A 22,389-nucleotide genomic window follows, 5' to 3' on the forward strand; every position below is an offset into this window, starting at 1 on the left:
TTAGATATCAGCATGTACTTGTTGGCGAGCGCTGGGCTCTGAAACCCGGCTGAGGTAGTCAGCACCAACATTATCTTTTCCATGTATGTTCTCTACCGTGAAGTCATACTCTTGCAGCATGAGAGCCCAACGAAGCAGTCGCGAGTTCATGAACTGCGCCTCACGGATGTACTTGAGTGGTTGGTGATCGGTTTGGAGGGTGAACTTTCGCCCATACAAAAAAAAAAAATTAAATCGCTTGATTGCCCAAACGATTGCGAGACCTTCCTTCTCGACTGCTGAGTAGGCTCGCTCTCTCTGTAGTAGCTTCCTACTTGCGTAGGCTACGGGGTGCAGCACCCCCTCCTTGCTCTGGAGGAGCACTGCCCCAAGACCCTGGTCGGAGGCATCTGTGCGAAGCACGAAGTCCTTTTGGAAATCAGCCACCTGTAGGATTGGTGGCTCTGCGAGAAGCCGTTTCAGTTCCATGAAAGCGTGTTGCTCCCGGTCCCCCCACTTAACGGTGTTAGGCATTAACTTCTTAGTCAGGTCCGTCAAGGGAGTCGCCACGGTGGCGTAGTTTGGTATGAACTCCCGGTAGTAGCCCGACAGTCCCAAAAACGCTCGAACTTGGCGCTTGGTCGTCGGCCTCGTAGCATCGCGGATCCTGTCCAAAGTGGCCTTCATTGGACCCAGGCTTCCCCGTCCGATGGTGTGTCCGAGGAAAGAAAGTTCCTCGAAACACAGGTGACACTTCTTCGGATGGATCGTCATCCCGGCTGCCCGTATTCGTTCTAGAACAAGGTTGAGTGCCGTCACGTGGTCCTCCCAGCTTTCTGTCGTCATAATGTCGTCATAATAGTGGTAGACATTGTCAATTCCTTCCAGCACTCTCCTCATTAGTTTTGCGAATACTGCCGGTGCCGTTTTGATGCCAAATGGCATGTTCTTGAACTGGTAATGTCCACTTGGTGTTGAAAAGGCGGTCTTTTCTTTTGACTCCTCTTCAAGAGGCACTTGCCAATATCCCTTCGACAAGTCCATTTTAGAAAAGTACTTTCTTGCCCCAACTTCGGCGATTAGGCAGTCCGCTCGAGGAATAGGTTCCGCGTCGGCTACCAGCACATTATTTAGTCGCCGGAAATCCACACAAAACCGGTAGCCACCGTCCGGTTTCTTAACCAAAACGACCGGGGCGTTGTGCGGGGACCGCGATTTTTCAATCACTCCCATCTGTATCATGCTGGACACCTCTTTCTCGATTGCTTGCTGGACGGCATGAGGTAGTGGATATTGCTTCACATAGATGGGCTTATTCGCCGTCGTCGGCAAAGAGCATTCAGCCCGTGTCGTGAAGCCTGGCCTCTCCGTGAAGACATCCCGATAGGTTAACGCAAGACGTCGCAGTTCCTTCACCTGTTGCGGGGTCAGTTGGTCCGACACGGCGACGTCTTGGGGCCCCACCTTTTCATCCAATGGCCACATAAGCTCGGAGCACTCCTCGTCCGCAGCCACCATGGAGACGGTCTGCACTGAGTGTTTTGGTCGCGTCTCGCGGGCATTGTACTTCTTTAACATGTTGATATGAAATGTCTTGGTAGTGCCTTCGACGTAGACAACGTAATCCACTCGGCTTTTCTTTCCAACGACCGGGTAAGGTCCCTTCCATCTCATGGTTAGTTTGTTGTGCTCAGTGGGCAATAGCAGAAGCACTTGGTCTCCCTCATGCAGCTGCCGCGGTTTGGCCCGGCTGTCGTAGTATGCCTTGTAACGTTCTCCTGCTTGGCTCAGTGCTTCATGAGCGATTTGGCACGTCGTCTCCAACCTTTCTTTAAAGTCGATGACATACTCGTAAGCTGTCTTCACCTCTTCCTCAATCTTACTGCCCGTCCACAGCTCTCGTAAGATGGCGAACGGCCCTCGGACATTCCGCCCATAAAGCAGCTCAAATGGTGAGAAACCCGTGCTCTCCTGGGCCACCTCCCGGTAAGCAAATAGCAAAGGTTCGATGAATCTGTCCCAGTCCTTGGGCTGTTCAGCACACATCCGGCGCAGCATCTTCTTCAAGGTGCCATTCATTTTCTCCACCAGACCATTCGCCATGGGGCGGTAGGGAGTCGTCGTTTTCAGCCGCAGTGATAAAAGGCGCCCAACCTCCGCCATTAACTCGGAAGTAAAGTTGGACCCTCGATCGCTGAGCATCTCTTCCGGAACGCCAACCCGTGCAAATATGTGTAGAAGTGCCTCGGCAACCCGCTCTGTCTCAATACTTGGTAGGGCTACTGCCTCTGGAAATCGGGTAGCGTAATCTACCAGCGTCAGAATGTAGCGGCTGCCTCGGCGTGTGGTAGGCTTGAGGGGTCCTATTATATCGACCGCGACTTTGCTGAAGGGGGTGTCAACGAGAGGTACCCGCTCCAAGGGAACCTTCCGCACTGTGCCGCGCGCCACGGTTTTCTGGCATATGTCGCACGATGCGACAAACCTGCCCACGTCCCCATGTAATCCGGGCCAAAAGAAGTCTGCGAGGATGCGATCCGTTGTTTTCTTCCGACCGATGTGCCCTGCCATCAGCCCCCCATGTGCCAACTGGAGAACCTTCTCGCGGTGCTTCTGGGGCACTACTAGCTGGGTCGTCTTCGCTCCGGTGTTCGGAACGTACTCTCGGTATAGCAGGCCATCATGAAGACAGAATTTGAACGAACCGCCTCCCTTGCACTTTGTCCTCTTTCGCCGCTCGTCCGCCTCGAAGCAAATCAGGAGACTGCTGTCGTCCCGTTGGTCTTGCCTCATTTGGTCGGGGCTGACGTCAGGGAGAGTAGTTGGCACCCGTAGCTTACGGAATCCCTCTTTGGATTGTCGGGCCGCCTGCTGGCGGGTCGTGACCGCCGCCGTGGGCATGGTAACTTGGTCGGGGCCCTTGTCGCATAGATCATGACGCTGACCTGGAGGAGCCTCTGCCCTTTCCGAGTCCTCGGGTTTCCACTCGGTATCTAGTGCTTCTGGGCATCGTACTCCTTCAATGTTTCCGAGAACCAGGTCGAAAAGGGGCTCCTCCATGCAACCCGCTATAACTTCCCCCTTGTAGTATGGGGTGTCGATCTGAATGCGGGCCTCGGGCAGTAGCTTAGCGGAGCGGTCTACCAAATAGACGACCCGGTGGCCGCCGGTCATTTCTTCTTCCTTCACGAAGCTGCGGTTAACGATCACCATGTTGCAACCTGTATCCCTCAGCACTCGACCCTTCCTTCCACTGATCAGGCCTTCTACGACCGGCAAGTCGGGCGTCTTTGCCAACGCAGTCATATTCACGACCGGGACGCGCTGTCCATCCTTCATTCTAGATAGCCATCCTGGATACATGCAGACATGTTCCTGGAGCTGGATGGCGTCTGATTCTTTTGCACTGGAGGGCCACGGTTCGCCCTGCACTGGGCCGCAATGTGCCCCGGTCGCGAACAGATGTAGCACCGTGCAAGAACCCCCGGGCCTCGCGGCTGTTCGGCCATCTTGCCTGCGACCAGACTCTCCTTCTTGGAGTCTCTTCGGCCGAAGTTGATGGTCCCTCGTGCCATCACATATTCATCTGCTCGCTGAACCAATTCTTTGAGGTCCGTGGTCCGCTTTTCTCTTATAAACGTGACCATTGCAGGCGCACAGTTTTCTAACAACTGTTCGGCTAAAATTAGCCCCTTCACTCCCTCGTATGACTTCTCTGTTTTCGACAGTTCTATCCATCTTCCCCAGTAGTTCCCCAGTCGAGATACAAACTGCGAGGGAGTCTCGTGGTCATTAGGCGTTTCGTTCCTAAACTTCTGACGGAATCCCTCTTCTGTCAACCGAAATCTGAGCAGGAGCGCATGCTTGACTTTAACATAGTCATTCGAGTCAGAAGCTGGCATTCGGCCAAACACATTCAGGGCTTCTCCCGTGAGGCAAGTGCTCAGCGCAGTGGCCCACTCCTCCCGTGGCCACTGCTGGGCTTCCGCCACCCGCTCAAACCGCGTCAGATACGCGTCCAGGTCATCACCTTTTTCGTTAAATGGGGCCATCAACTTGTGCGGACGAACTCTGAGTACTCGGGTTGCCATCGTCGACGAGCTCGGTTCGCTGACCGAACTGCCGCTAATATTGGCACTCGCCCTTAATTGAAGGAGTGCCATCTCTTTCTCAATTTCCTGGAGCTTTCGCTCAGAGCGCTCCTTCTCCCGCGCATCTCGCTCCTTCTCCCGAGCATCTCGCTCTTTCTCCCGCTGGTCTTCCAGCTTACGCCGCTCGCGTTCCGCTGCTCTCTCTTCCCTCAGGAACTCGTGAAGCTCTGCTCCCTCCAAACCCAACTCTTTACCGAGTGCGGCTAAACGTTCGGCTTCTGCCATCGTGTCTCACACCGGCAATCAAAATCAAAATGCGCTTATACGGCTGTGTCGTTGTCTCGCGGTCAGAGCCAGACGAGGTTAGCACAGGGTCCTGTCGCGGACGCCAGTTTGTCACGAAGTGGGAAGCACGCCGCCAATGGGCTCCACACTCTCTGTTACCAATTCTAGGGGAGGAGAGACAAACACCTCCACCCAGGTGCCAGATCTTAAGCAGGACCGAGTGGCTAACCGGCGATAGGTCCACGCCTGGCCAGCCGCTGACCGGAGGCACGACACAGGAGTCGGGAATGAGAGTGGATAGAATTTAATTAACAAAGAGAACAACACTTTCACCAATTCATCAGGAATAGCACAACATAGACACAGGACAGACGGAACAAACTTTAGCTTGACACACAGTATCAAATATGACAGGCGAGAGGAAATACAAATGCAAGGCACTTTTAAAGGAACGAATTTAGGGTATAGTTCGTAAATGTGGGAGTGGCGGGGGCTTAGCTGTTCGGGTGGTTGAGGTCCGGTCCGAGATAGGCGTCGGGCTGTCGATGTCGGGTCCCCGGAGTCGTTACTCGTTGCCCAGACACTTCGCGACGAGCCGACCACCTCTCGGCTGACACTTCACACACACGCGCGGTTAGCTAGCACACCGCCACATCCAAGATCTCCACCTCGACTGCTCTCCGCCACATTCCACAGTCCCCCCGTAGTGTGCCCCCCCTCTCCCTCACCATCTCCAGACAGCCCGGGGCCCGGGACCGACGAATCAGAGGCGGCGACGAAACGTAAACTATCGCGCCGAAACGTCCCGCGCCGAGCCCCGGCTGGCCCCGCAGACGCTCGAGCCGGAATTCCGCGTACAGGAGGTCACTGGCCAGACAACTGCTTTCTCACCGTCGGAGACCAGACAGAAGTGTGTGCGTGAGGGGGGGGGGGGGGGGTCGCGCGTGGGGATGCTTAGGACGGAGTCCCCGCCGCCGGGCTCAACCGCCGCTGGGGAAAATCGCAACTGGCGCGAATTCTGTTTCAGCGGCACTATTTGATTCGGTCAGCAAATCGAGTAGAAGGATACTTTATTCGCATTTCGAAAGTTCTAAATAATCCCACACCCCTACTTAGATGGGAATCCCGTAGGACTCTAACCAAACTTTTGTCGAAAGTTATACAGTGACGAGAAGCACAGCTCACGAGAATGACGGCAGGTGATGCCGCATAGCAGCTGAAAAGCCACGGGAATGCGAAAAAGGGTTTATTTCGATTCGTGTACTCCGCAGGCGTCCTATGGGCCTAGAGGGCGTGCATGGTGCGCCTGATCCAGGGCACGTGGGCGGCGACCCTGTTCCAGAAGGAATCGCTGCCGCCACCGCAGATGGCGCCGACCTCTGTGGCCATCACAGCGCTGTTTGCGACACCCTGTATTGTCCACGAGGTGCCGTTTTTCGAGCAGAACAGTGGACCACCGCTGTCGCCCTGCATTGTCACACATCGTGCAGAGGTGATATTTCAGCAGCTGCAAAGAGGCTTTGGTTGTACTGTTTCCATCTGTTGTAAGGGCGTGAGGAAATAATTCTTTTCGTCAACATAAATACTTGTGTGGAATTCAGAGCTGAGTCGTCCGAACTCATGTTTACAGCGTTGGCTGTTGATAGATCTTACCCCGGTTTGACGGCGTAGGTTGTCCACAGGTAAACAGATCTCCTCCCCTCACCAAAATCTATGTAAATCCAGCCAGATAGCTGCCGCAGACAGTCCTGACTGCCGCAGAGTCTCGCAAACAGTTCACACGTAACCCCCTCTCTTCTCCCCCAACCTCCCCGCCGTTTCCCCTCAGCTCCCTAAACTATAACCTTTTATTCTGGAATTCCTCCTTCCCTCAATACAAGCTAACGCGCGAGTTTCTTGTTTTATTCGTAATTCGGCACTTTAACTGCGCTCTCAGTTTTTTTTTTGCTTTTGTTTTTGTTAGAGCTCTGTTGGAGCTCTGTTGCTAGAGCTCTGTTGCGTAGTGACGCAAGGGTTTACAGTTCCATTTTTCCTGTAGACCGCATTTTGCCGCTCGAACTGGTACATGCATTAACGTAATATTGAGTGAGAATAATTAAAGAGATCACAGTGATGAGATTTTCCATGTATTGAAGAGTGTGACTGCCCTCCCAATAATCAGGTCTCGTTATGGCAACAAGCAGTACCATAAAGAGAAATCCTGGTTGCTTTTTAAGATACCAATAATCTTCAGACTTAAGTAATGCATGCAATCCCCCTTGCACCAACAGTACCCTAGAAGCCACAATGGCTTATATATCGTCAAGCAGACCAACTAACACGTTAAGTGGTATGCTGATGCTTTGTTAACGAAGTATACTGGCGGGAACCAGACATACTGTTAGAACGAAGAAAGCAGCGTTGATGCAGAACACAGAAAAGGCGCCCGTCCTGTACTCGCTTTTTCTGTGTGCTGTCCTGTACTCTCTTTTTCTTTGTGATGTTTCAACGACACGTTGTTCATACAAAGTGATGTTTCGTTGATGACAGTTGTTGTGAGGAAAATGGGCGCGCTGGCGAGGCTTTTCTTGGCTTCTTGTTTCTATTAAATAAATTAAGCCTTACTGGACCATCAGCTCGTCCCCTGCTTCCTTTGCTACGCCGTGTTGTTTCACGCTGCAGACTAGCAAAGGCATCCACTCAACTATGGTTACCAATCTCGCCGACTATGTCATTACAGCAACCTGCTGAAAGTTGTCTCGTAGTCGCGAACGACACTTACGCTGCAAATCCCGTTCTCTCCGTTCTGGTCGCCGGCGCAGAAAGCATGTTGCTCGTCTGCATCAGCGGAAACCGTCTTCATGAGCAGACATTTCTTGAAAGGCAACTCGACCATCTCGGCTTGCTTAAGTCCGTCAAAACTTCCACTTCCTGCACAAAGCGCAACCAGCGCAGGTTTCGTAAATGTCATTGTGGCACTAGATAGTCGATATACAATAATGAAACCTGCGCCTCCACATACTATGTAGTATACTTCGTATGCGGTATCATGAAGTGAGGCCTTTCAGTGCTGTAAGAATAAAACATTCATATGGAATTAATGAGGCACTATATTGATATGCGAACGGCCTTATATGCCTTTCTTCATGCACCGAGAGAGAACAACCGAGGTCAATAGCGTGGAACACGCCGTGTCTGTGCGCACGTTCTCTATGAACATGCCCTTTAAACTTTATCCCTGCGCACCCTTAACCTATTTCCCTTTTTGCAGCCACAATTTAGGAAACTGTTGGAGAGAAAACGTCGCGTTCATACAATTCACAATAGAAAGAGATTTCTGTCCGAGGTTCAATTTCTGTTCGTATGTGGTCACTGACGGTCAAAATACAAAAACGCTTTTCGACTCTGACCGTTCAAGCTGCTCGCTCCAAAAGTGGACTGTATATAATTCGACATGCGTGTAACGTGTATAAAAAGCTTTTTCTTAAAAGGCAGCCAGAGTGGATTTAGAGTTTGACGAGCTCAAAGCGGGCCAATGTGTGAAACTTGCAAGTAAACCATGCCAACTTTTTTCCGAGCTAGGACAAATAGTATGATGATGCCGCAGTCGTCCAATAAAACCACGATAGTGTTCAGCCCCCCCCCCCCCCCCACCCCCCCAACCACAACGGCGGTTAGGGGGGGGGGGGGGGGCATGGTGACGCCATTTTCGGCGGTGGTACATTTCTAACGCAAAAACGCTTGCTCGAAGGAAGACAACCCGCGTCATTGAAGAATAAACACCGAGGAGCGTTGTTTGGCGGCGTTCTACCACGCACTCCAGGGTGTCGGCGGCGAAAAAGAGCAGAAATCTGATATCTAACTACAAGCTTCTCTGCCCTTCACTAGAGCTTTGAGGAGAAGCGTGCTCATCGTCGCGGCTTTGTTCTCCGATTACGTCACCATTTTAGAGGCTACCGCAGAAAAGCTTAGCAGGCTCTGTTACAAGCTTCATAAATTCGAATACCTGAATCTCATGGAATTCTCCAAAATCGTCTGAGCTTCTCCTCATATTTCCTGCTGCGATCAGGTTCTATTACTGGGTGCATTATAGTGTGTATACTACAGCGGCTGTTTTATACTCTGATGATTGTACACCATCGTATATGTGCGTATGCGCAGCAGGTCTGCGAAGTCCATTGCGTGCCTGCGCGCACAACCACGCCCACCTCTGGTCTGCCCCCATCCGGTGGCGAAGCATCGCCCACTCGCCAGCAGGCCGCCCTTCTTCGCCGTTGGCAGGCAGACGGGCCGAACGCTGTCAGTGTAGTCGACTGGTGCATCCAGCTTCAGCAGCGCCAAGTCGTAATTGCGGCGAGACTTCTTATAGTCCTGCAAGAAATGAAGAGCTTCGTTTGTTTATGTCATCAGGAATTAAAGAAGCTGTCGCCTGCATGACTTGAAGCACACTACAATATAAATACGACATTAGCGGGCTTTGTGAAGACCTTAATTACATCTTCAAGAGCATTCGTATCAGGACACAAAAGAAGCGCAATATTTACAAATCCAAAGCCTAACGAAAGGTACCATTTTGCAAAAGTAGAAAATTTTTAATTTGATTTCAAAGTAATCATCAAGGAATCAATAATCCTGTTGTGTGTGATGCATACTCGCTCACAATGAGTAGTGAGAGCCTGTGAAGTCGTTTAAAAATATTTTTACCATGATATCAATATTTTACTTCCTAGCGCGCTCAGGACTGCACGCACACACTCTACCCCCCATTTCCCGCGCACACGCGCACACGCGCACGCGCGCGCACACACACACACACACACACACACACACACACACACACACACACACACACACACACACACACACACACACACACACACACACACACACACACACACACGCGCACGCACACACACACACACACACGCACGCACGCACACACACACACACGCGCGCACACACACACACACGCACGCACGCAAGCACACACACACACACACACGCACGCGCACACACACACACGCGCGCACACACACACGCACGCACACACACACACGCACACACACACACACACACACACGCACGCAAGCACGCAAGCACGCACACATGCACAACCACGCACGAAGATTCGCTGCAGCAACCTGTGGCGGCTATGCGTTTCCAGACGCTGCCAGGTATGAAAACGATGGTATGGTATGGTTTAGTATGGTATGGTATGGTATGGTATGGTATTTGATAGTCCTCACGTCCCAAAGCGACATATGGGCTACGACGGACATCGTAGTGAAGGGCTGCGGATTAATTTAGAGCATTTGGGGTTATTTAAAGTTGACTGACATTCCACAGACTCTGGCGTTCACTTATTTCACCTTCATGGAAATATTATGGATCGAACCCCGCCACGCCTAGGACACAACCCGCGACACTGGGATCAACAGCAGAACGCCAAAGCCTGTGAGCCACTGCGGTGAGGGTCATTCAAGTGAGAATGGTCCTTGTTTATAATGATTTGATGTGACTAGTACATAAAGAAACAACTGGAACATAAAAAGTGTTGTGCTTATTCCTGTATGTTTTGTGTTAACGCGTAAAAGTTCTTTAATCCATGTGCCGAGGCCTTTAAATGTACTCAAGTAACTACCATTTTTTTTTTTTCCTTTCAGGAGTGGCCTTGGTATAAAGTTCCAGAAGTTTAATGACGTCGTAACTCCCGAAAGAGCCAGTTTCGATAACAACATGATCCTCACAGACAAAAAATGTTATTTATTTTTATTTACTTCTCAAATATTAAGGTCTTTTTTTGTTCCATGGAGGCCGGGGCTTAGTACTCAGGGATTAATACACTGATAGCAAGCAAGTATAAGTATCAAACACAAGAAGGACAAATAGACGCTATTCGTTACACAACATTGAAATTTAGTGAAGAACAGATTTCGGGGCAAAGCTTTTCACTCGGACACAGTTTCGGGAAGAGGAACTATACTTAAAGGCATTTGTGCTGGCAAAAATTGACGGTGACGAATGCCCCCGAGCCATTCTAGTTCTCAACGGCACCTACTGCATCAAATAATATCGAATGTTCAACATCGGTGATTTTTCGAGCCGGAAATACATTCAGTTCAGGACAAAAAAGTTGACGTAGTAGCACCCTTCGATAATCCTATCGCTATATACTCACTGGGTGGGACACTGCAATGCGCACGCCACGGGTGATCACATCGCTGATATTCAGGCGACTGTGCATGCCGAGAACTACGAGCACGTCTTTCGGTTTTTTCCTGCGAGACAAAGTACCGTTATAGCAGACAGAGGAGCGACGCAGAACGCCACCATGGTCACCCATGTTAGGGCGACTTTATGGGAGGCAAGACCTTCCCACAATCATTCTCGCTCACCCCACTGTTATATTTTAAATGAGCTGGTTCTAAGGCACTAAGTAACAGTTCCTGGTTACTTGTGTGCTTGCTTAGTGTTATCAGTCCAATCAGATATTTTCAGTGTAGCTAAGGTATGGTGTTCTACTCAGCTGTAATTACTGCTTAAAAAAACAGGAAAGCGGAAGAGTTCTGATCTACTATATTGGAATTATTCTTACATGTTGAAAAACAAAGACCGTCTTAGCAGCACAGCATTTTTGGTAAGAAGCACACAAAAGGTGGCAGGAGCTGAATCCTCATAGTGCGCAGCCTCTGCATTCAAACAGCTGGCTATGTACGTAAACGACCCGTAAACAGCGTGGTAATTTCAATATGTTCATCAACTGACTGGGCTGTGAACCAGAGGGGTTCCAATACTCAAGCAACTTGACCGTCTAATGATCGTCACTTAACATTTCTGCAGACATTCGTTAGGCCGTCCTCTGACGCCCAAACTGCTCAGAGGAGCGTAGTCACATGACTATTAGGGACTAGCGAAGTGATTCTCTTGTATCCCAGCAAAAAAAAAAAAAAGGATGCGCTGAAAATGTATTCCGAACATATATTTTTGATTTCATGTTAATGGCACTATTAATTTGCAAACGACGTATACTTAAATAAAAGAATGAACGCTTTCAAAGTATCTTAGAAGTGAAACTGGAGAAAGTTCTAAATATATGCCAAAAGTGTGGCTTTTACCCGCTTGCTACCTTTTTGACAGATTAAAAAAAAATGTGGGAAACTTAAGTTCCACTTTAAGGCTATGACGTAGTAGTGTTAATATGTCCCTTCAGTGACTTGGGATCCTCTTTGTATATCACTTCGCAGACACTGTCTCTGTTCTTTTTCTTCTTCGTCATCACATAATGCTTTATCTCTCCCCATATTTCAGCACGCTCATTCAAAGTCGAGTTCTGATCTATTTTTTTGTTTAGTCTGTTTTGGTCTCATTTTATTTCACTTTATATTTTAATTATTTTGTTTTATTTGCCACAAGACACAGAAGGCCTCACTCACCCCCTCAAGCAGTGGGCCGCGGTCAACACCCACTGTGGAGCGATGAGCGATCCTCCGCAGAAGTGTCCCATCACCTCGAAATCGGGACGGCTGAGGCTGACTTGCCAGGGCCAGGAGTTTGGTACGGCCTCCTGTCCTCCGACCACCCGGTCCTCCGGTTCCGTCATGGGACGGTGCACAGGCGTGCCACAAGGCACGTTAGCATTTTTCGTCCGCACCCTGACAGCTGCGTGGATGATGAAATGTCGCGTTGTGATGCCTGCTGAAATCAATAAATTTCCGGAGAATTTCCGAAGGACCAATTTTATGACGGACCACATCGCCGTTTTTTTTTTTTTCACTCAAGAAAGCAACACTGCATTTTGAATGCGTAAGATAAGAATCCTTTGGCTGCAAAACTTTCCTGTTTCTTTGAATTTCCTTCTATGAACACTCTTTTCCCCTTTCTACTTACCACCAGTGGAGCAGTACTTCTCGTCTGACGCGTCCGCGCAGTCCATGACCCCGTTGCACTCCTTTGAAATGGGGACGCACTGGCGGTTCTTACACTCGAACTCAGTCCTGTTGCACAGTCCTGCGGTAGGCAGTGGGAAGGGAGGAATGTGACCGGAAGTTACACACAAAGACCGGAAGTTACACATTCAAGTAAGCGGAACATCAACATTACTCATGTTGATGCCGCGACAAGCAACCTGTCTGTTGCTGAGAGCCTTGCAAAGGCGCATGGTCAGATAGGTCACGTTTGTCAGTAAGATAATCATTAATGCTAATTCCGCGTGACTAGAAGCTGGATTTGTCTCTACCTAATGAGTTGATAATACCAAAGCGGATTCGAGATACTGAATGTTAAAAGGACGGCCGCTGTGTCGCCACATGGAAACAAGCACAGATGGCTCTGACAGAGGTTACGAACAAGGAGTCTCATTTTCTGCGAAATATTGATGGCAGCGCCAATGTCAACCGCAGGAGAACTCGCGACGAACTGAAAAAGCAAGATGAGGCAATCACTGATGCTCTGCGGATTATATGATGGTTCTAACACGATGCTCAAGAAATTCTATCGAATCTCTCGCTGAGAGGCCCTTGAAGGAGATCTATTCGCGAAGACGCGGGTTCGACTCCCAGTCATAGATATTGATTCAATTTCTTTTTTCTCTTTCTCATGGTTTGACCTCTAACTGATCAGCGGAAGGCCAAATTTACGCGGTCAGCGATTGAAGCCTGAGGTCCCGTAGTGAAGTTTTCGTTTCAACAATTTACTTAAATAGCCAGCCCCAGCAAGAAAATAATTATTATTTCCTACTTCATATCATTGCGATAGCATTTAGGTTATCGGTCGATCGAGAAATGTCACGTGACTTCGTGACGTCATCACAATCTGCCTGCCGGATTGTGATACTACGTGCGACCCGTGCACGGGGCATGGAAACTCAGTGCAGTTGCCACCTCCCAATCGTGGAACTGCTCATGAGCCTTACGGGAGCTCGGGAAGAACAACCTGGGTCTCAGAAGTCCCGGCAGGTGGCAGTGTTTGACACAGCCACAAGCCAGGGCTGTGGCGCATCGCTCAACAGCTGCACTACTGCGCCAGTAATGGTGTGAGGACTTCCCGCGACCTATGAATGCGAGGTCGTGACGCAATCAACACCACGTGACCGCCAGTGGACCATTCATAGGGCACTGCCAAATTTGAAAATCTGAGGACCCGAAAAAACTTGTAAGTTGGCCCACTAAGAAAAATTCTAAAAGACCCCCTAAATTTCGAAAGTAGGACCACCCCAGAAAATGGGTTAAAGTAGATTAGTGGATCTGATTAGTATAATTCCAAATGATGACCCAGTGTAAGGCGCTTGAACGTTCTAGAAGGTGTGAGGACTCATGCGTACTATATAAGAGCAATGAAACCTGTCCCAACCGTAGTTTTGGTGGGAACATCGCAAGAAGAATGTTAGACAGTCGTTGTACACAGCGTAGCTGGCATCGCTGCGGTGGCTCAGTGGTTATGGCGCTCGGCTGCTGTCCCGAAAGGCACGGTTTCGATCCCGGCCGGGGCGGTCGCATTTCGATGGAGGCGAAATTCTAGAGGCCCGTGTACTGTGCGATGTCAGTGCACGTTAAAGAACCCCAGGTGGTCGAAATTTCCGGAGCCCTTCACTCCGGCGTCTCTCATAGCCTCAGTCGCTTTTGGACGTTAAACTCCAATAAATCATAAGTGCTATCGCATTTTATTCTTTAAGAATGTGGTGAAGAAGACATCCCCAAGTTTTACTTCTCAACTATTCCCTTTTAGTCCCATCCTCCTAAACTGTCCTTATCTCCCATTATGTACAGTTACTTTATTATTATTATGTTTTACATTTGCAGGTACGCGAAATTTTTTTTTACCTATCACCTTTTTTTATCTAGAATTGGTTTAAGCCCGCTGTACTTAAATGACACTCACGGGGACCTTTTATTTGTAATTATTTATTAATCATCCCCACCATTGTCAAAGAAATAAAAGACAAGAATAGTTTCGCAATACATAACGCACACAAGCTAAACACGGTCCAATCGAAAAGAACGCACGGCTATGCTTTCTGCCTTTTTGCTGCTGTTTCGTCGTTACGCTACGAATGGTAACAGAGACCAGCCGACTACTACCTTGAAATCATACCCTGATGAGAACTTTTCGTGTTTGCAGCTTCTTTTCAGAGGACGTTTCTAAAGAACCCGAAAGCGTCTGTCCAGTGTACGTGTCATTACAACCAAAGGTAACTTTGCAGATTCATTTGCACTTCGGTGTTGACTGTGGTTGTTCGGCCGACAGGCCCACTCACCGCTGACGCGGGTGGCCTTGTAGCGTATTTTGAAGCCTCTTCCCTCGTGCATCAGGTCGCTGGTGAACTTGATCTTCACGGTGTTGTCAGCAGAGACCCACGGACGCGGGAGGTGCGAGCCGCAGACGGTGAACGCCATCCGGTTGGCCACGTACCGGCCTTCCCATACCTCCAGGCTGTCGCCACTGCAGTAGCTGCTCACGTCCAGGTCGACGTCTTCGAAGTACAGCTTTATGTACTGGGAACGAGGAACGGAAGGGTGTGAACAGCGCGCCAGAGGTCGCTGGAGTGGAGTGGAGACCTGCGTTCGCCTTGTGAGCAACGCGCAGACGGGTGCCCCCTGCCTAGTCGGAATACTGCCACGGTGAATCAAGTGCACCAGCGCCAGGTTTGTGAACCATTAATATCATCATCATCATCATCATCATCATCATCATCATCATCATTATTATTATTATTATTATTATTATTATTATTATTATTATTATTACTATTATTAAATTCAATTAGCAAATTCATCTGTAAAATTTTTTCTGATACTTTTTTTATGTTGTCTTAAAAGTCAGCTTTTGAATGATGTTTTTCCCGCTGGTTTTCTCTGTGTTCTGACTATTTTCCCAGCCGTAGTCTCTTAAACCATTTCTGGCTTTGACAGAGCTGTAATTTAGAAATGTAAAACAAAAATTGGCAATAAAACCGTTATTGGTATTATTATTAGCCACTGGAGATGCTGGAATTGAGTATAGTCTGGATAATTCCCGTCTCTCGGTGTGACCATTACTGTATTTCTCGAGTGATGGCTTGATTTCATACTCACACCAGTAATGCCTGGTGTTCTGCAAATTCGTTTGGGTGCAGCACATGTGCTGGCGCATTTTGTACGTTTATGTTTTCATGCTTTTTTTTAACACTGCATGTAGTATCCGTAAGCCGCTCTCGCCGGGGCTATCGGCGTGCAGTACTCTCTGAGTAAATAAATAAATATAGGATTGCCATTCTATGGGGGCACTGCCGGCTGTCCAGTGTTTACTGAAGTCATTCAGTAGTTTTTTTTTTTTTTTTCTCAGATTTGGGAAGATTTTTATACAGTGTATACATCAGACTCTGAATAAAGTAGGAAGGGTTGGTCGAGGTACGTGTTAGAGCATATTGACGTCACAACCACATGAACTCGTGCGGATAATTCAAACACCCCACAATGACAGTACAGTACCACAGTGATGATGTCACAGCACAATTCCTCATTCGTCTACAGGGTCGTGATGTCGTTGCACCTCTATTACGCACTCCCAAGCAGCACAGGCAGTCGGTCCAATATTGCAAATGGATGGCTTCACTCTGGTCCTTTCTAGGGCCAGCTTCTGCAAATACGTTTCCAATATTGGGCCAATTAGCTGCACTGCCTCTAAAGGAAGACAAGCGATTGCGCTGAAAAAGCAAAATGACTGAGGAAGGACTCGAACAGCTTTCCCTTGTGTTCAGGGTCTGTATGCAACCACCTCGTACCGCATACTGAATACCAACTGGAAAAAAAATAAATAAATAAAATTAACACGTCCATATATGCATAAAAAAAAAACAGAGTCGATGTCCTCGAAGTGACTTTCTAAGAGGACTCTAGGCAGCTGAAGGGACTATTTGGACCGAGCCTAAGTGTCCCCTCAAATTTTTGTCCAAACCAATCTCGCGAAGGTTTTAAACCAGCTCTTACGTTGTTCGGTGCCCAGGCAATGAGCGTCACGCTGCCGTAAAAATCCTGAGGGTAGCTCGAGCCGTTGGTGAACCCGGGGCTGACCACGTATCCCTCGGTGACATTGCGATAGGTCAAGCCCTGTCCATTCTTTGGTGTGTACACAACGCTTGCTGACGCCAACCACGCTGAAACTGAATGAACGTGGTTTAGAACGTAAGCCTCGTGCGAGATAAAAACACTGGTGCAATTTAGACAAAACAATTTAAACACGCTTTGACCAGACATTCATAAAGGCGTCTAAGAAAGTGAGCCCTACATTAGGCAAGGCTGTCGTGGACTATAGCTGACACATTTGGGACGTTCCTTTCCGCTGTAAAATGTTCCTACAACATCCCGGGTAGACTGATATTTACTCGCGTAGTGAACTTGAGTGCGATCAGAGAAAGGCTCCCACTTTCACGCTTGACGAGGAGTCGCTCACTGGGAATGCCCATTGCTGGTCATACCTTTTCCGTGCTTGCGAAGACGCGCGTTCAGGTCGCCCAGTCTGCCTAAACGCACGATAACGGCGCTAATATTTGCATAGCCGTGCGTGAACTTCAAGCTGTGTGCAACGGCGTGTGTTTTGCGTGTTTTTCCGGGCTACACACTATTCTACTGATTTGCACTGTCTAACGCAGGGGCACAAAACCGTGTCGACTCATTGAGCCGCATTTTCGAGCAAAAAGCGAGGAAATAATGGTCGGCCACTCGGTTTGTTAAAAGAAGTACACCTTTTTAGTCGATACCGGAGTGGTGATTTTTTTTTTAATTATAAAGCGCACATACTTTTGACATTCTACAGGTGGGTCTGGTTTGGTTTGGTTTGTTGGGGTTTAACGTCCCAAAGCGACTCAGGCTATGAGGGACGCCGCAGTGAAGAGCTCCGGAAATTTCGACCACCTGGGATTCTTTAACGTGCACTGATATCGCACAGTAAACGGGCCTATGGAATTTCGCCTGCATCGAAATTCAGCCGCCGCGGCCGGGATCAAACCCGTATATTTCGGGCCAGCAGCCGAGCGCCGTAACCAATGAGCCACCGCGGCGGGTCCGAGGTGGGTCTGTAGGTAAAGCACCGGAGGTGTTGAAGTACAGAGCCATTCAGTCTTAGGGGGAACAAGCGACCGTGTGGCTGCGCTCTTTGCAGCACGTGTGCGCCCGACGTGGCCACGCCTCGAATTAAGTGGAAGGAGATGCGAAAGCGCCGCCTCCAGGTCCCTTTTCGCTAGGCCGATTTGCTTCGGTACACGGCCGCATTTGCCGCACTGGCGCTTCGTTGAGCGTGTCCACGCGTTCGCTTGTTCCCCCTAAGACTGGACCACCACATTACAACGCACAATAAGGCCCGAAGGAAACGCTGACAACGCTTATGAACAAAGCGAAAGAGTTCATGAATCTACTCTTAGCTACAGTACACAACTAGCATGATTCAGGCTTCTAGTTAAATGGACTAGCAAAGTACACATACTTATAAACCGGCTTTAAAGGATATCTGTCTGCCAAGTAGAACAGTTAGGAATACTCTTGTTCTGACTTGCTTTCCGCCCGAGGATATATTTGTATTTTACGACGTTTTTTGAATAAAACGCGTTAGTTCTGCAGCGTAAGCTCCATTTTGAAAGAACGGTGAGGACAAATAGAAGTTGGCCGGCATGGATAGAGTATCGCGTTCTAATCACGAAGACGCCACTCGCAGCGAAAATAGAGGCTTTATGGTCTAGCAATGCCCAAAAAAATGAGATACAGGTGTCGCCATCACCGGACGATTTCGCAACTATAATGCGTGAGTCGACTCTGAATATTCTGCGCGGATCCCAGAGGCTACGCTACACTGACATTCACTTCAAAACGGTGGCAAATTGTCTTTTTCGGTAAGGGCGTCACCAGTTTGAATCGACTGGCGCGAAGATTTTTGAATCAAATTTTATCGCTGATAAGTGTTTTGCTCCCGGACAGCCGTCAACGTAGTCAAAAGGAGCCAGAGAATCAATTTTTACTCTAGGCAATAATAGGATGGAGTGTTTAATTTGTTTCAGTAAAGTAATGAGCATTGTAATGCATCATTGCGTGTTTGATATTCTTGAATTCTTTTTTTCAGTATTATTAAAACGTGTATGCGCAGAAAACAAAGATAATGCACTCAAGATAATTGATTTTGATTAGAATAATATATATTAAATACAATCCGTAATAACATATATTCAAGAATACTATACATTCAATACAATGAGAGAGGAAGTGTATCTGAACACTGGTTGTTAACGTGCGTATTGATATCTCTGTTCCAGGTGTGCTCTTATAACATCAGTGAAGTAAGGAGTGATTCCGACAGCTCATGAATTTAATGAAGAAAAACATTATCAACAGTTTTTTTTTGAGGTTGAAAAATATTGCGTTGCATCCATTAGTTGTTTTTTGTTAGCTGCAAGGAAAAAGTCATGACGAGAGGTATAAAGCTGCGAGACAGGGGATGAACGAGGCCTAAAGTCATTTTAAAAAGATAAGGAAAGGTTCGCTTCAAAGAACTCAGTCAACGAACGGTAGATTACATGCTTTAATATTTCACAGCTGGTCGAGGTCAAAGACACGTATTGGTCGATAATTGGCCTTAAAGCTGATTGAAACACGGGCGGCTTTCCATTCAGATGGGACGGTGCGCTGTGATAAACAAGCAATATAAAATACACTGAAGTAATACGATATCCATTCTCTGCAACGGCGCAGGAAATCTTCACGAATGTTGTGAGGCCCATTCGACATTTTAATACATTGAGTGGAGAAGTCTCCCGAACTTACCTATTGCAGCATGGCTGAAAAGCATAAGGACCTTCATTGCGCCCAAGCGATCTTCAAATCTGCGAAGGATTGTGGAGTTTTATAACACGCACGGTTATTTCCATGCGATATAGTGCCGCGCTCGTAAGAGCGACGGCGTACAATCGCTATCGTCACGCCATGCAGCGTCACAGCGATAGCGATCTCCGTTTCAAAGCCGCAAGCAGTGCAATAGATAGCGATGCAGTAAGGCATATCACCGTCAGCGCGATAAGTTGTTCTCTGGAAGAAAGGAAGGGCGGAACACACCATTGTTTCATTGCGCTATAGATAAAACTCCAAGACCACAATGCCATGAACCTCTTCCGTAGTTGGAAAAAGATGAACACCCAGTTATCATTGTCTGTTATCGGCAAGCTGTCTGCCAATAGGATAACAGAGGCAGTTGCTAAGAGCACCGCGCCGCGAGCAGGTCGGCGTCAGGACACGCTTCTAGTAACAACAGTTATGATGGTTAAACTTTGTCTCCATCCTTTCTTATTCTGCAGGACTTCGTAGTTTTTATGCGTTAGCTTCTCCTTTGAGATCTTGTCTTTCCCGTTGGTTTTCTGTTCTAGCCTTTCGGACCTTTGTTCCTAAACGATCGATGCAACATATCGGGGCGTTATGGAAGAGCGTGACCAAGTGAGAGCTGCCTTACCCTGCACATCAAGTTTAGGAGAGGGAAAAAGCGCAGAATAAAAGGACGTCACACCACTACACAGGCGCTGATTTCCTTGTCCGTTGCGCTGTCTCCCTCTCTTAAACGTCATGATCCAACTAACCTGCAAAAACGCCCAGGCGTTAGCCAAGCGATGACTTCCGCCACTGCGCGCTCGCTATCCCCCCTCCACCCCCTATTCCTGTTCTCATTCTGTTACGCTCTCATCGCTTGTCGTTGAGTGCATTCAGCTTTACTTTCGCAGTGTTTGCAGGATTCAGTCGCAGTTCGTGTGAAACGCTCACTGAACAGAAAACATACATGCAGGGCCTGGGCAACGCGTGCAAGTGAAGTGTAATAAGTACATTGCGCTTCCTACATTTCAACTTCACATTCGAACCATGTATTCCTTGGAATTTTTCCTCGAATAATATTGGGATTCACTATAATTTTCCTGCATAAAATTTCTCTCTTGATTGGGAGGAGGGAGGTAGGGAGGGGGGGGGGGGGGGGGCGACAGCTCTACCAGCATTATAACCGCCCCAGGTCCAGTGAGCTTCTGCAATATACAATTTCTCGCCGCATGGTGTAGGTGTGCGACAGCACCGAGGTACCCCCCTCGCAACAACCATCCGAGGAGCAGTGGGAAGCCCGGCTAGACAGCCCCGAACCTGAGGTCTAGCTCTTGCTAGTGGGCACGGTGTGACAAACGGCCGGGACTCGCGGCCTCCTGGTCTAAGGACGCCGTTCGCCTAAGACGAACTCTCGCCTTCTCGTTTGGGCAACACAGTTTATTACTACTATATACTGTCGATCACGCGTGTATCGCTGTCATCTAGACCTGGCATTTATTAAAATTGGAGGGGACACTTAAACTCAGCCTTAAAGATATGACGCGATAGCGTAATGGGTTAATGCCCATATATGCAGAATTGGTCATTCCCTATTTTACATTCATATATTCCTAGGACTCCTCACACCACTCCTAGTGCAGTGGTGCAGCTGTCAAGCGATGCGCCATTAATCATTAATCATTAATTTCAATGTCAATCATTAATTTAACTGCCGCATGCCACGTTGGACAGTTTGATCACAATCCGGTGGGCAGGTTTGGTGACGCCGCAAGGTCACGTGACCTAGGTGGCCCACCTGCCTCCTCGGTTGCTTCTCTGGAGATTTTTCGTTCACGCTCAACGGCGCCGACGACGGCGGCGGCGCCGGACTTTCTGCGACACGGGCTCCTTAACTCTGTCGCGTTGAAACGTACGTACCGTCTTTGCCAAAGTGCCCATGCAAAAGAGTTTGTCTCTTGGCCGTGTTAGAGGTGCACTTTTGGCATCCCTTAAGCTCTAAATCTCTGTAAGGTAAAGAGAACCCTTGTCCTCATCTTTCGAGACCTTTTTGTCTTTACGGGTGCCGTATAAGATCTCCACTATATAACACCGAGAAAGAAAAAAAATTGCTTATGGTTTAGCTTGGTTAAACCTAGTGTGTGCGCTAAAGCTTCTCACACGCTGCCAAACGGGTTGCCCGTGAATTTCCGGTGAAACCGCCTCGTTGCAGTCCCAAATTCACTGAGACGAATCACGAGGTTAGTCCGTCTCTCTGACTCGGTTTCCATGGGCTGTTGTTGAGCAGACGTAGAGGCGGGGGCTTCGTTCGCGGCTCGTTGTCGTCGATTACACGCTTCTTGTCTCAGTCGCACGCTTGGCTTTCCTTGCTTCCTTCTCGCGTTTTCGGCCAGCCTTCTACCATACCACGAGTTCGGAACCCGTCGACGTAGCTTCTCGTAGCCTTCGCTGACGCCGTACTGAGTACGTACGCTTGCAATTCGCCCCTTCATCTACTGCGTATCTGACAAGCGAGTGCACGCTCACGATCACGCTGACAAGCGAGCGCGGCTGCGCGCTCGGCTCGGCGCAACCGGTTGCCATAGAAACCGCGCATGCGCAGATGTGGCTTGCGCCCGACCCGGCGAAATGCTCCGCAACTAGCATAGTGAAGCTTTCGCTTCAGAACCCCGTTGCCTGGCTACTCTTGGCGGACCAAAAGCAGCGCTTACGCCATCTATCAGTGTGGGCTTCATATCGGTGAGGGCGCATGAGCAGAGGTGCGGTCAACAATCTGAAGGGCAGTAATCCAGCGTAGGAGTCCTAAGGGGGCAGAACCGGATCTAACACTATAGTTTCGAAGCAGAGATTTTGACTGCTAGCCAACAAGGCCCCCAAGAGATTGCTTGCTCGCCTGATCCTCTAAGCATACTGGAGAACAAAGGACTCCTTATCTGCCTCTCTAAGTGCTCATGCCGCAGTATGACTGAGGGCAATGAATGACATTTGACGCCCACGGGTATAATAGATTATTTTTTGCTTTGCAGTTCGTTGCTCAGAAGGTCAGAGTATGGGCATTTGCTGACTAGAGAATTAAACAGTATCCATAGAATTGCAAAAATCACCTCACAATTTGTGTTCGTCATATGCCCGCAGAGGTGAAATACGAGTAACAAGTTTTATTTTCCCTTACTTTGCAAAGCAAACACGAACTACATCGTGTCTGGTGGGAGTGTTTCATTTTCTGCAGTGACACGAGGGAA

General features: G+C 48.7%; 2 protein-coding genes across 2 annotated transcripts; both read right to left on the reverse strand.

The window, feature by feature from the left end:
• On the reverse strand, positions 1-3,285 carry LOC149364843 (uncharacterized). Its single transcript, XM_089568763.1, has one exon. The coding sequence runs from the start codon at positions 3,283-3,285 to the stop codon at positions 1-3; it is 3,285 nt and encodes a 1,094-aa protein (XP_089424889.1).
• A 2,352-nt stretch (positions 3,286-5,637) lies between these two features.
• Positions 5,638-19,255, reverse strand: LOC149364844 (chymotrypsinogen A-like). Its single transcript, XM_089570212.1, has 9 exons — positions 19,118-19,255; positions 16,298-16,470; positions 14,587-14,824; positions 12,222-12,341; positions 11,768-11,993; positions 10,513-10,612; positions 8,543-8,705; positions 7,117-7,265; positions 5,638-5,822 (listed from the first exon to the last, which is right to left on the reverse strand). Exons 1-9 carry the CDS (start codon positions 19,152-19,154, stop codon positions 5,640-5,642), a joined length of 1,389 nt encoding a protein of 462 aa, XP_089426338.1. The 5' UTR covers positions 19,155-19,255; the 3' UTR covers positions 5,638-5,639.
• Positions 19,256-22,389: the final 3,134 nt, after the last annotated feature.

This window comes from Amblyomma mixtum, chromosome 2 (genome assembly GCF_055824585.1).
Source record: "Amblyomma mixtum isolate Tamu chromosome 2, ASM5582458v1, whole genome shotgun sequence".
Classification (NCBI taxonomy): Eukaryota; Metazoa; Arthropoda; class Arachnida; order Ixodida; family Ixodidae; genus Amblyomma; species Amblyomma mixtum.

What these genes read in the sequence shown, in the direction of transcription:
- LOC149364844 (XM_089570212.1), bottom strand. Translation starts at nt 19,154, where the DNA reads ATGAAGGTCCTTATGCTTTTCAGCCATGCTGCAATAG. An exon ending in TTGCCTGGGCACCGAACAAC is followed by an intron (nt 14,825 to 16,297) that starts GTAAGAGCTGGT and finishes CCTCGTTCCCAG; the next exon opens with TACATAAAGCTGTACTTCGA. An exon ending in GAAGTACTGCTCCACTGGTG is followed by an intron (nt 11,994 to 12,221) that starts GTAAGTAGAAAG and finishes TCATCCACGCAG; the next exon opens with CTGTCAGGGTGCGGACGAAA.
- LOC149364843 (XM_089568763.1), bottom strand. Translation starts at nt 3,285, where the DNA reads ATGACTGCGTTGGCAAAGACGCCCGACTTGCCGGTCGTAGAAGGCCTG.